At 41.2% G+C, this 15,037-nt stretch overlaps 1 protein-coding gene across 9 annotated transcripts in view; it reads right to left on the minus strand.

Annotated features, from left to right (window-relative positions):
• Positions 1-4,350: 4,350 nt before the first annotated feature.
• st3gal5 (ST3 beta-galactoside alpha-2,3-sialyltransferase 5) overlaps positions 4,351-15,037 on the minus strand; it is a 28,371-nt gene continuing 17,684 nt past the window's right edge. For all 9 annotated transcript variants that reach the window (XM_023800009.2, XM_023800005.2, XM_023800008.2 and 6 more), the window contains 3 exons: positions 11,944-12,130; positions 11,042-11,200; positions 4,351-9,289 (listed from right to left, as the gene is read on the minus strand). In XM_023800009.2, coding sequence (XP_023655777.2) covers positions 9,032-9,289; positions 11,042-11,200; positions 11,944-12,130 — 604 coding nt within the window. In that variant the 3' untranslated portion in view covers positions 4,351-9,031. The remainder of the gene's footprint in view (positions 9,290-11,041; positions 11,201-11,943; positions 12,131-15,037) is intronic.

The following is a 15,037-nucleotide window of genomic DNA, read 5'->3' on the forward strand; positions in this document are numbered from 1 at the left end:
TGGTGAGCAAACAGCTGGATTACCGTAACAGAGGCCCAGGGTGCAGTGCATCCCTCTGCTTGCACACCACCAGAACAGGCTTCCGGGATGGCTCTGGGTGATCAGCGGATCCATTTCCCTGGCACCGGAGTTCTCCATGGTAACGTCTGTCAATAAATAACTGATATGTGCACCATTCTTGCCAGCTGCAATGGCAAGTCAGTCAGGTCGGACCTCTCTGTACAAGATCACAGATTCTAGGGTGATTCCAAGATGTTCCAAAGCCAGCTGGGAGATATAATCCCTTGAGTGAGGCTTGGGATTTCCCCTGGGCCTCTGCAGAGCGGGACGTGCCCAGAACAGCTCCTGTTATAATGCCATAAAACAGGCGTTCAGGGAGTTCCTTCACACTAATAAAACCTCAGGTGACGCTTTGGAGCAGCATGGCATTGTGGGACATTGAACCAGGCCACTGATTCTCACATCATTGCAGCCATAATGTGGTGGAGAGGTTAATGTGGTTCAGTGTTCCATATAGGTATGTCTTCCGGAGCCTGATTTCCTGCTAGGGTTTCACATGCAAACTTCACAGCAAACTTCCCAGAATAGGTTTACCATAGAGCCCACTTGGGTTGAGGTGAGAAATAAAGTCGTACTCTGTACCCAGTTTTGCAGACCGAGAGCAATTCGATTTAGCAATTCCTACGCACAGTTTTGCAATCCGATCACATGGTTTAGAAATTCGTGCACACAGGTGTGGGGAGTGTTAACACTGTGACTCTGGTGGGGATTACGTACACATGTGCATGAAATGGCACCTAGTGTCCCAGGTTTGACAATCTGGTCACCTGCTAGACTCAAAATTGTCTTCACCCTATTTGACACTTTATAATTGGACAATCACTCATGCAGTAAATGGAAGTCTCTAGAGACACAAAGTTCATCTAACAAGAAAGCCTGGGAAGCTAATGTTAACTGGGTGGGTATGGATTGTTAAACCGTGGGTATGGATTATGAATTTATTTTTCACCAGGCGGGCTTTGCAGGTTACCAGGACCCATCCCTGAAGCCTAGTCAGGGTAGCATTCCACAGTGAGTGTCCGGTGGCTGCTTGACAAATGTGACCGGGCCAAGTTCAGCCCTAAATGGCTGCAGCTTGGCAATAGATACTGCCTTTGGAAAGGCAGAATGTTAGCTGTCTGGCAGGGCTGGAGCCTGAGCTATCATGGGCCTTTAAAAGATAGCAGCAAGAGTCAAGGAATCAACCTTCTCATTCTCACTGTTGGGTCCCAGGACTGGGTTCAGGGCACCATGTTTCATGGTGATGTTGTGCAAGACACAGCAGGCTTTGATTATCCTACAAACCTAAAAAGAAAAGATAGCCATAGATTACAGAAAGAAAACAATGATGATAGAATTTGGTCTATAGGATCTCTAATGTTTTTGCAAGAGTAGAACACCCTTTCGCAGCTGTTCTTTGTATACACACTTTCTTCGATTTGTAAAGCAGCTTACCACTGCTATGGCCAAACACATTCACCATCCTTTTAATCTCACTATCGGAATAGAAGCCCACTCCTGCTGGAATTTATGATTACTCAAAGTTGTTTCCCAATGAACCATGCTTCTCCAACAGCTTCATGTTCAAGGCGCACAGCCATTTGGTAAAAATGCAGGAGTCGTGTGCACCTCCTGGGAAGCAGGAGATCACATTCAGAAGGTAGTTTAGGGAGTCTCAGATGAGTTGGACATTGCTTGCGGTTCAGATATAGAAATGGATCTGGAGAGGGTGCCTTAATGTGCATGGAGGTGCAGTATATTGTGCCGATGATGTTGGGCAGAGCAGCAATAGATTGGAATCCCCTCTTCACCGAGACCAGTTCTTCTGCTTTTTAGGGAAATTTTTATGCATTGTGTGGCCAGTTGATTTAGTCCATCCATGACTCAGGTGCCTGTGATATGCTCACCCTAAGGCCCAATCTTATCAGAGTTCTGTATCAGAATGCCGGATTTTTCACGCAGTGTTGAATTATTATGTTTTTAAGTACAATATTTGTGGGAAGAAAATTAACAAATTGTTCACATATAAAAAAAAACTCACAAAAAAAGTAAAAAATAAGGCAAAATGGAAGTGAAAAACCCTTGTCACTAACAGTCAGAAACATCACCCAGTTAATCACCAGTTTGCATAACTAAACTCAATTGTATGTTTTATGGCATTTTGGTAATTTCTAAAAACATTATTTTAACAAAGGTACTCAGAGTGTTATGTTAAAATACACTGATCAGCCATACCATTCAAACCAGGGACAAGTAAAGCGAATAACACTGATTATCTCGTTAAAATGGCACCTGTTAATCGTGCCATTATATACTAGGCAAGTGAACAGTCTGTTCTTTAAGTTGATGTGTTGAAAGCAGGAAAAATGGGCAAATGTAAGGATCTGAGTGACTCTGAAAAAGCCAAATGGTGACAGCTAGACGACTGGGAGAGAGAATCTCTAAAATGGTAGGTCTTGTGGGGTGTTCCTGCTATGAAGGTCAATACCTACTAAAAGTGGTCCAAGGAAGGCCAACTGGTGAACTGGCTGACTAATGTGTGTGGGGAGCAAAGGCTAAACCCCTCTCATCTGATCCTACAGGAGAACTGCTGTAGCACAAATTGCTGAACAAGTTAATGCTGGCTGTGATAGAAAGCTGTCAGAACACACAGTGCATCACAGCTTGCTGTGTATAGGGCTGTGTAGCCACAGACCGGCTGGAGTGTCCAAGCTAACCCCTCTATACCGCCGAAAGCACCTACAATGGGCACATGAGAACTGGACCATGGAGCAACGGAAAAAGGTGGCCTGTTGTGATGAGTCATGTTTTCTGTTACATCATGTGGACGCCCAGGTGCATGTGCGTCATTTACCTGAGGAGTAGATAGCACCAGGATGCACTTTGGGAAGACGGCAAACCGACAGAGGCAGTGTGATGCTCTGGGCAATGTTCTGCTGGGTAACCTTGAGTCTTGGTATTCATGTGGATGTGCTCCCCTCCATGGCAACAGTATCCCCCAATGGCAGTGGCCTCTTTCAGTAGGATAATGTACCCTGCCACACTGCTAAGGCTGTTCAGGAATGGTTTGAAGAACATAAAGAGTTTACTTGGCCTCCAAATTCCCCAGACAATCAAGTCTGATTCATGGAAGCCCCACCTCATAGCTTACATTACCTGAAACAGCAATTCAACCCATGGTTTTTGGCCAGTTCTGAAAGGGTAGTGAGACAGAGCATTTTAAAACCAGCAAGCTCCTATACCAGGGGTGGACAATCTTATCTGCAAAGGGCCAGTGTGCGTGCAGGTTTTTGGGATGACCTTTAGGTGTGAGGACTCTTCAGCCAATCAGTCCTCTAATTTTTATTTTAAATATCATTGTTGATACACCACAGCACACAGTGCACAACAATGAAATGTGTCCTCTGCATTTAACCCATATGTGACTTTCGTGACATACTGTAGCAGGGGGCAGCTAATTCAGTGCCCGGGGAGCAGTGCTTGGGGGCGGTATCTTGCTCAGGGTACCTCAGTGGTGTTTTTGCTGGTCGGGGATTTGAACCTGCAATCTTCTGATTACGAGTGCGCTTCTCTAACCATTAAGCCACCACTACCACTGTAATCTAATTAGGGAGTTGCAGTGAAAACCCGCATACACACCGGCCCTTTGTGGATAATATTGGCCACCCCTGTCCTATACTGATCCCTGATCAGATTTCCCAGCCCCAATCCTAGAATTAGCCTAAACAGGTCTTGAGTCATCCAATGGTTAACGCAAAACTAGTGAACAATCAACCAATCCAAGACGCCAAACCACAGATGGTTAATTAAGAATTCACTGGCACATCCAATCAGATCTGTGTGATAGGCATTGACTGGTGTAAATTGCAGAATGCACTTCATGCTTGATCATAGCTTTAATTTAAACCTATATTTGATATAGGGTCGCGACTGAGCTGGCATGGTAAAAATTGAATTGTGAAGCCAAAAAGGTTGATAACCACTGTCTTAAAGGATGTGCTGATAATGTCTTGGTGCCAGATACCAAAGGACAGCACAGGTCTTGTGGAGCTCATGCTCATGTAAAGGTCAGAGCTGTTTTGGTGGTATGAGGGGGCCATACACAATACAGTGCACAGTCCTTATTAACATACTGTTGCTGCTGTATAATATATTAAGATTCATGGAAGCCTGACCTCGCAGCTTACATTACCTGAAACAGCAATTCAACCCATGGCTTTTGGTTCTTGGCAAGTTACTGTGTGTGAGGACTAAGAATGTCAAAATTAAACTTTTTAACATAAACAGACAATAAGCACAAATACAAAACAATTATTAAAACAAAGAATTAAATGCCAAGTTTACTTAAGAAAAGTAGCCAATCTATTTTACAATTAAAAAAGCTAAATAATGAAAATGAATATATGTAGACCGATAATAAACAGGTAAAGAATAAGAAAAAAGCCCTTTTCTCACTAGACAGAAGTGGAGGTTTATGCGGGTCAGGCAACAAAACCTTATAAATTATGACATTATTAGAGATTGTACATTTACTTTATTTTCTTGTCAGTTGCTGAGTTCTTGTTTTGTGTGTTTATTTCTTCAAGATCAGTGTCTCAAATAATGTACAGGCAGTCCCTGTGTTACGAGCAAAATCCGTCCTTAAGTTTGTCCATAAGTCAAATTTGTAGGTAAGTCAGAACAGGTACATATGGTTCTTATTTAGCATCAGTTAGTCAAATGTTTGTCTTAGTATACAGTATACATTTTACCTTTCAATGTATATAAAACACTCAAGAAACACTTCCAAATACACTAAAGCATCTTTAACACAATAATACGGTACATAATAAATAATAATAATACTACAACAATTAGAAACAAAATTAACAAAATTAATGATTTAGATGCTTCAATTTCATCGGACACTTACAACATTATAGGAATAACTGAAACATGGATGAGTGACAATGATGGTGAGGAATATAATATGGATGGTTATACGTTGTTCCGTAGAGACCGGATAGGCAAGAAGGGAGGTGGTGTTGCAGTATACGTAAAAGAAAACTTGCAGGCAAGGGAGCTCACTCATAAAAATAAAAGTACAGAAGCTGTATGGATAGAACTTGATGCTAAAGACTCAAATGGCCTAATTGTCTGGGTTTGTTATAGAGCACCTAATGTAGCTGCAGAGGAAAGCAGAATGTTATATGATGATATCAGGATTATGAGTAATAAAAATGATGTGGTTGTTATGGGTGATTTTAATTTACCTGGGATACAGTGGGACACAGTCTCTGGCTCTTCTGTAAATGAACTTGAGATGGTGGATTTTTTTACTCAGTTTGTTAATACCCCTACCAGGGGAGAAGCCCTTCTTGATCTTGTTTTCTCTAATAACCAGGATAGGATTGGAATATTAGAGGTTTTAGAACTTTGGACGGTAGTGATCATAACATGGTTAAATTCGAGGTTAATTTTAGTGTCCGAAGAGCAAAGTTGAAATTAAAAGTATACAATGTTAAGAAGGCTAACTTTAATGGTATGAGACTGAAACTAGAAACTGTAAACTGGATGGAGTTAAACAGCAAAACAGTTGAAGAGGTATGGGAATTTTTTAAAAGCACGTTGTTGCAAGTGCAAGAGGACTTCATACCTGTTTCCAGCAAAACTAAATCTAGGAAACGACAACCAAGGTGGTTTACTAAGGAAATTAAGAATAAAGTCAGGAGAAAAAGGGCTCTGTTCCACAATTGGAAAATGACTAATGATTTCAAAATTAAGCAGGAGTATCTAAGTCTACAGGTAGAGTTAAAAAATAACATTAGACTGTCCAAGAGGGATGCAGAAAAAAAAATTGCATTGGAGGCTAAGGATGACAATAAAAGTTTCTTCCAATATTTTAACTCCAAAAGAGCTCTAAAAGCTGAAATCACTAATTTGCAGGATAGTAAGGGCCTTATAATTGAAAATGAAATTGATATAGTAAATGAGTTTAATGATTATTTTTCACGGGTGTTCACAGTAGAGAACACGAGTAACTTACCACCAATTAGTACGAATTCAGCGTTGTCTATGACCAATATATGTATAACTGAGGCTGATGTGGTACTAAGCCTAGCTAAGCTCAAAATAAATAAATTGCAGGGCCCTGATGGCATCTTACCTATAGTTTTAAAAGAAATGAGGGATATTATTAGCCAACCTTTAATTTTAATATTCCGGAAATGGTTATCTGCGGGTGTGGTACCTTCAGATTGGAAGCATGTTAATATAACACCCATATTCAAAAAAGGGGATAGAAGTAATCCAGCAAACTATAGGCCAATCAGTTTAACTAGCATAACTGGAAAGGTAATGTAAGCTATAATCCAAGTGAAAATGGCAGATTACCTGGATTCAAATAACATTCTGAGGGATAGCCAACATGGATTTAGGAGAGGTAGATCCTGTTTAACGAATCTACTTGAGTGCTTTGAGGAAGCTACAAGTGAAATTGAAAACAAAAAATGTGATCTACTTAGATTTCCAGAAGTCCTTTGATGTTGTCCCCCACAAACGGCTCTTGCTAAAGCTCAAAGCTGCAGGGATTTTAGGAACTGTGGCAGCTTGGATCGAAAACTGGTTAACTGACAGGAAGCAGCGAGTAGTTATTAGAGGCACAATGTCACAGTGGGCCTGCTTTCATAGTGGAGTACCACAGGGCTCAATTTTAGGACCACTAATGTTCCTAATTTACATTAATGATACTGACACCAATACATACAGTAAACTGGTTAAATTTGCAGACGACACCAAGGTGGGTGGTGTAGCAGATACTGATCTAGCAGCAGAGAGGCTACAACGGGATCTGGATTTAATTAGCGACTGGGCTGATACTTGGCAGATGAAATTTAACACAGATAAATGTAAGGTAATCCATGCAGGGAGCAGAAATATACATTATACATACATATAATATATACAATATACAAGTACAGATATTTTATGGGTTCCACTGAAATAAAGGTAGCTGATTACGAGAAAGATCTCGGTGTGTATGTTGATGCTTCCATGTCCCACTCTCGCCAGTGTGGGGAAGCAATAAAAAAGGCCAATAGAATGTTGGGTTATACAGTATCTCTAGGTGTGTGGAGTTTAAGTCAAGGGAGGTGATGTTACATTTATATAATTCCTTGGTAAGACCCCACCTAGAATATTGTGTGCAGGTTTGGTCACCATACCTTAAGAAGGACATTGCTGCCTTAGAAAAGGTACAACGGAGGGCTACGAGAATGATTCCTGGTCTTAGAGGAATGTCTTATGAGGAGAGATTAGCTGAGCTGAATTTGTTTAGCCTCGAGCAAAGGAGACTAAGGGGGGACATGATCCATGTCTATAAGATTCTAACAGGTCTGGATGCTGTTCAGCCAAATGGCTATTTCAATATTAGTTTAAATACTAGAACTTGTGGCCATAAGTGGAAAATAGCGGGAGAACATTTTAAAACAAATTTGAGGAAGCACTTCTTTACACAGCATGTAGTTAGAGTATGGAATAGTCTAGCTAGTGTAGCGGAAGCTAAAACCCTGGGTTCCTTTAAATCAGAGCTAGATAAGATTTTAACAGCTCTGAGCTATTAGTTAAGTTCTCCCCAAACTAGCTTGATGGGCCGAATGGCCCCCTCTCGTTTGTAAATTTCTTATGTTCTTAATAAATGTAACCACGTGATACTGTACTGAAGAGAGATAGGGAAAGAATCTGTGTATAGGAATACAGTATTGTAAAAAACATTAAAGAAACTTCTTAAAAGAGTTTAAATAATAAAAAAGATCATGATTAAATGTTAACACTTAAGCTGGCTGTATACTTCAGACAAAATCGAGGATATTTTGGCAAGACACGTACGTAATCACCACAGTGTGGTGGGTCCCCGTGGCCAACTTCTTCTTTTGTTATAATCCTGCACACTGTCCATTGGTGAGTCCAAATCCAGGGGTCGGGTCCTACTTAGGACGCATTCGTAGACTGATTACGTCACAGCAACGCGACAAAGGCTGTCCAAGGCTCCTCCAGATGCGGCCCACAAATGCATCCTTCGTTTCCCAGTTTTTGAAGGATGGGCTGGGTGGATCCTTCACAGCCCGCCCTATCCCATAATTGAATCTTGGGATTGTTTAAAAAAAAATGACAGTAGCTGCGGAAGAGGCAGAATACACTCTTAAATGTAACTAAATCTAGCAGTGCAAATGTTAAATAGTTTAGGTTCCATCATTTTCAAGTTTGTCCACTTGATATGTTCACCGCTGGCATAGCAACCTTTAGCCAATCACATTGCTTCTTGCTCGGGATACGACGCAATTGGCTGCCACTTGTGGGAATGTACCCTCACGGTTGCTAGGCGGTGGGGGCATTAGGAGCTACGAGGTAAAGATTTGAAGGCTAGACCGTCCAATTTCACAGCCATTGTCTTCCGGCCTTCGCGGTCTTCGTGGCATTCGAAGGACGAGGTCTACGGAAGCCGCATCATAGGTAGGACCCAGCCGCCGAATTTGGACACACCTCATGATTGGCTGACGTAAGTGTGATGCTGTTGGTCAGCAGGACTAATTATGCTGTTTCCAGCATGCTTTGCGCCACAGTGCATATTACATTGCATACATTAATATATGTATTCCTGTATATCTGTTAATAGTAACTGTCGTAACCATGCTCGTAAGTACAAGTTGTCCATAAGTCATACATTGTTAACCCAGGGACCTGTTAAGTGTGCATACAGAGCGGGGGAAATGGCTCTTCAAGTTTTCCCTACTCTGTTTCAATTCAATAAGCATGATGTTTGGCACTTCAGTCTTAAAAAAACCTTTTGAAAACATTACAGGAGATGAAACAATTAAAACAGATATAAGACTGTTAAAAAATGGAAACAGTGGGACGATAAAATGATGATTTTTTTCAGGTGACTCCTTCAGTACTGAAGGCTCCCTTTGGTTGAGTCTCCCAATTCCAAACCTAGTGCTCCCAGTAATTCCCATCAGCTGGAGCAGAAGCTGCAGTGCACTGCCCCCGTGAGGTCGGATATGACCCCCTCCTGCACCAGCCCTTTCAGCAGGGCAGTCTCCTGGGCCACATCATGCATGGTCTGCATCAACATGGTGGTCATGGGCAGGCTGTCGTAGTAATGCAGCGGCATCCCCTTCTGCGTGAGGTCGTATCCAAAGCCAGCCAGGCTTACCTCGTCACAAAGGTAACTGGCCAGATTGAGGGCGGTCACGCCCAGGGTGGGCACATTCTGCAGACACACAAAGGTCATCATTCATAGCTGTAATAGGTACTGTAATCATTCATTAGACTAAACTTTGTCTCACCAGAAACAAATACAAACATTGTTCCTTACAATAACTTTATATCATAATAATTCCTTATCAGGCATGGAGAGTGACACACTACTGTACTATACGAATTTACACTGTCTCTTTTACATTTAAGAAAATTATTTGCATAGTGTGTGATAAGGATGTGACTTGTATGTGTGACTATCAGAAATGACCTTTGCATATATTTTCAAGACAGACCAAATGTGAAACTTTAGCCATCCGAGACAAAAGAATAGTATTTATTATTACTTCAAACCTAGACCTTACTGGTACAGATTAAGACCTACATGTGAGGACATCATTACCCTTTTGTTTACCGTTTTGTTAACTCATGTGTAATTAAAACACGACAAAAGATAAAATTTACACAACTTCAAAGCAATAAAATCCATGTGTAGTGCTTCATGCTCTACTAAAAAGCAACAGCATATGGGATGGGTTTGGATATAGTTTGTACTTTCCTGAGTACCCATCTTCACATGTGATGCCTATAGCGGGCAGAGACCTTTTCATAATGCTTCACATGGAGAGTTTATTTAGCCATAGTTCAGAACTCTGCAAGTGTAGACCTGGAGGGCTACTGGCTAATCAGGTTAGCCACCTAGACTGGAGGAGGATAAAGGATCCTCACATTTCAGTGTTTTCCTGTTTTCCAGAATGAGATGTTCACTCATGTGTCTCACTTATAATGGACACAACAAATAACACAAAGAAATGAATATTGTGATAACACATAACAATACTACAAAATGAGAGACAACACTCAACAGTAACACAAAATAACGTTAAACTAATACTGAACAATAAACATCACTAAACAATAGTACAAGGCAATAGCTCCAAACAATTACACTGAACAACACAAAGCGAGGCTTCACTGAACAGTAAACAACACAAAACAACAATGAACTACCAATGAAGAAAAAATAGCATGAAATGGAAAACACTGAACGATAAATAACATCAAACAATGAATTACGCAAGACATTAACACTAAACGATAAGACCGAACAATGAATAACAGAAAATAAACTACTATTACAAAAAATAGCAAATGAGTAGTGGTGATAAAGTGTGCCATTGTTTCATCTACAGTGTGTTTACATCTTATACCACTTTCTACTCCTTCCAGAAAAGAATGGCCCCTGTTTTGAGGAAACCTTCAACATGCAGATCCCCCTACACCCCTTATCCACTATAATTTGTACTACAGCAGAGTACTGCTTAACAGCCAAATGGCTGAGTTAAAAGAGATAATTGTATGACGATATCAGGTGGCGAGCGGCTTTCAGTTCTGCCTGAGGTTTAAAAAGTTTTGCTGTGTCAATAGGTAATTGTACCCAGGCATGGGCCTCCCACTGAGACCTTAAAATATAGAGACCCACTTACAGTTTGGCAAGGACACATCACAAATGAAGTCTAAGAGATTAAAGTAGAACGCTTAATATTTTATTTAGAACCTGCATAACTGCGCAGCATTAATTGTTAAAATGTCACTTGACTGGAACGTTTAGGGTTTCATATACCCCTATAAAGTGACACCACATGCATATTTCTTGTTTTCTCATTGTAGTGCTGGGGGAATATCCTGAAATTTTGGAGTAAATCCCTCCCACTTACCTGAGAGAGCAGCTAAACTTTCTGAAGCTGTGAAAAGGATCTCTCACCTTGTCCCATCCCCATATGTGGGACTGGGGGGTGGGCAGGTGCAGCAGGTCTAGCGCGGTCTCCCTGACGACATCCGGGTTCAGGATCCGGAACTGTGATAGCTCCAGGGGAATTCTGTCAGGCACCTTCTGCCAAAAGAACAGCCAGTCCCAAAAAGACTGGAGGTTCGAAACATCAGCGTAATCAGACGAGCAATAAAATACAGCCTTCCTGTAATGCTCGTCACAAAACAGTGATTAAGGTGATTAGGTGATTAGATTAAGTTCATCAGGAGAACAAATGGCATTCCAGCCTTGAACGCTGAAGAAGAAAGAAAAGGGAGAGGGTGGCACCAGGAACCTGCACTGTGAACGCTAAGATGGAAGGTAGAGATGTAGGGGTACACACTTTCCCCCATCACTACACCATAGTACCCTGAATGCTTTCTTACACGTTTCTCTTTTATTTTCTAAGTCAAGACACAAGTGAAGCTTTTGAATTCAATATAAATTTCACGCTACCGTAATTTAATAATAGACCCAACGGAAGGCATTGATGACTGTTTATGTGTAAAGTTGGGAAAATTGTTTCACTGTACTGCACCAGATACACGTCTGTGGAACTGTGAAGCATATCTGCAGGTTTAACCCAAAGACCCATCCTCTGTAATACACTTGTATGGTCCAGTGGTCGCCATCTGGTTGATCGTGATAGACCAGGGGGTGGGGTTCTCAGTTCATTACTGCATCACGTTTTCATTGCTTATTTTAGAAAATATAGCAGCTGACACGTTGTTGAAAATGTTGCAGCTGACATCTTCCAGAGTGTCAACACTCAGTGTGTGAACCGATCGGATAAAATCAAATTAATAATAAATCAAATGTGTATAATAAGCTAATTAATATGGCCGAGGAGAACTTACCACTTGCTTCTTGGTAATCATGGCCTTCAGCCAACTGAAATCCACTGATTTGAAGACCACCGCCACAAAGAGCAGCCTGGGGTCTGGGTCTTCCCACTTCTTGGGGCTGCCTTCTGGATAACTCATCCTGATGGAGGTACGGTTGCCCACATCTCTACAAAAGCCTTGCATGGGACCACTGTTCAGCCTTGGAGACCAGAGAGTCCAGTGTCAGTGGTGCTTATCAGAACGTAAATTTGATCAACTGTTGAAAGTACTACACGAGTGGTGAAAAAAGTGTGGATATACTTCCAATTGTCAGAGATTGCAGAACTTTATTTCAGTTACTCCATTTACTTATTTAGTCATCCATTCTATGATACTTGTAAACATTCTTTGATTGTTTATAAACATTACCGCCAATATTTGTGTAGTCATTTTTTAAACGTAATACCAAAAATGCTAGGTGTTTCCACAAGTTTTGCCACCAGTTTAAGTGGCCTACTTGAGAGGAGCACGGCTGTGATTTCCAGCTCTTAAAAGTATAGTCCTGGAGGTAAACATTTCACAGAGCAGAGAAAAATCAACAAGATTATTAGCAAATTAAAGAAAAACATGTCTGAAAACATTTCTGTGACTGAAAATAAAAACACCATGCATTAACTGAGGCAAGGCTTTGACGTCATGTACATTTAAAATGTTACAGGTGTTACATATGAAACACCTGCTTAATTTAATTGCTGGGTATTGATTACAACACCTGCCGCTGACCCGTTCAACACAAAAATCAACACAGAGAGCTTCCAGTGTTATGTAGTCCCAGTGTTACATCGAATGCTAGTTCATTGTTTGTCTAATATGCAATGTTTGTTATGTTAGGTAGTGAATATACTGTAGCAAGTAGTCTTCCCTATGTCTCCCTTATTATTAATAATTGTACAAGACTTTTTAGTAAATTATTCCATGACTTTAGCACTGCAATGTCTGTCCTGTCATGACTTCAACAGGAACATTTCGCTGTGTGTTGTACATTACTGAGATGACTTCACTTGACTTCTACAGTGAGTGACTAGTTGTGACCAGAAATAATAATAGTACTAATAATACATTTTATTTGTGGGCCCCTTTCTAAAACCCAAGGTCATCTTACATAACACATAGAAGACAAACAATAAAAACAAATAATTAAAAAAGGAGTTATGTAATAATATGTACATAATAGACAACAATTGGGTTAAAACGAGTAAGCCAATTTAAACAGATGGGTTTTGAATTTTGATTTAAATAATGGAAAAGAGTCAATATTTCTGATAACAGGCGGAAGTGAGTTCCAGAGTCGGGGAGCAGAGCAACTGAAAGCTTCTCATGGTGATGAGGCGGGAAGAGGGAACAATTAGATGGGTGGCAGATGATGATCTGAGAGAGCGGGAGGGAGTGGCGATGTGACACAGGCCACATAGATAGGGAGGGGTGAGATTGTAAATGCATTTAAAAGTGAGAAGCACTTTTAAAAACTATTCTAGTTTCTATGGGAAACCAGTGAAGCTGTTAAAGGACTGGGGTGATATGTTCCCTGGGGGGGGGGTGCCAGTTACGACTTGAGCTGCAGCGTTCTGAAGGAGTTAGAGTTTATGGAGGGACTTGTTGGGGAGACCAAAATCAATCCTAGAAGTGACGAGGCTATGGACAAGAATGGCAGCAGCATGGGGAGTGAGGAAGGGATGGAGTCGGCTTATGTTGCGCAGATGGAAATATGTGGACCGGGTCATATGATTAATGTGTGACTGAAATGAAAGAGTACTATCAAGGATGACGCCCAGACTCTTAAGCTGGGTGGAGGGGTGGATAGCGGAATTATCAATGTTGATGGAGAAACTGTGGGATTTAGTTAGAGTGGAAGTTGTACCAACGAGTAGAACTTCAGTTTTATTGCTATTGAGTTTGAGAAAGTTGGAGGAGAACCATGATTTAAACTCCATTAGACAGTCTGAGAGGGAAGAGAGTGGAAAGGAGCAGCTAGGATTGGAGGAAATATAGAGTTGGGTGTCATCAACGTAACAGTGAAAATTGATATTAAATTTCCTAAATATATGCCCGAGTGGTAGCATGTAAATAATGAATAAAAGGGGCCCCAATACTGAACCCTGGGGAACACCGGCTGAAACGAGGAATGAACGTGAGGAATTAATGAGATTTGAGTTGGATAAACTGAGTGCAGCCAGAGAGATATGAGGTGAACCAAGCAAGGGGAGTATGACTGATGCCAATGGATGATAATCTATTCAGAAGAGTATTGTGAGAAATAGTGTCAAAGGCTGCGCTCAGATCCAGGAGGATGAGAATGGTGAGACGACCAGAATCAGTTGCTATCAGGAGGTCATTGGTGATTTTTAGTAATGCTGTTTCTGTACTATGGATGGGGTGAAAACCAGACTGGAATTGTTCATAGAGGTTATGGTTACTGAGGTGTTTGAGAAGCTGGGAGGCAACGACTTTCTCAAGAACTTTTGAAATAAAAGGGAGGTTTGATATAGGACGAAGATTATCGAAGTTATAGGGATCTGCACCTGTTTTTTTTTTAAGAATTGGAGTAACGGAAGCGTTACAGAGTAACGGAACGGTTTTGAGTGATGGAGGGACAATTCCAGTATTAAGGGAAGAGTAGATAATGGTGGTAATGAGGGAGGCCAGGGAGGGGAGACAGGTTTTAGCTAGAGTAGTGGGTACAGGGTCAAGCTGACAGTTCACACAGGAGGTCTTTGAATACTAACACCTTATTAATACAGGAAAGTGCTTGTTTTGTGGAGGTGGTGTAAATATCTCGGTTATTAATAAGGAGTGTTAATATCTCCTTTAAGCCCTATACCAGGACACAATGACAGTAAGCCAGGAAGCACAGGGCACAGAATAGCAGACACCCAGTACACAGTGCCAGTCCATCACAGATTATGGGCAGCTCAGAGACACCAATAAACCTGACTACATATCTTTGGACAGAGAGGAAACAGGAGTCCCTGGAGGAAAATCCATGATACACGAGGAGATCACGAAAAAACACTACTGCTCATAACAGCCATTGTAAAAATGTGCACCTCTGGTGACTTATTTTTAGTTT

Source organism: Paramormyrops kingsleyae, chromosome 12 (assembly GCF_048594095.1).
Source record: "Paramormyrops kingsleyae isolate MSU_618 chromosome 12, PKINGS_0.4, whole genome shotgun sequence".
Classification (NCBI taxonomy): domain Eukaryota; kingdom Metazoa; phylum Chordata; class Actinopteri; order Osteoglossiformes; family Mormyridae; genus Paramormyrops; species Paramormyrops kingsleyae.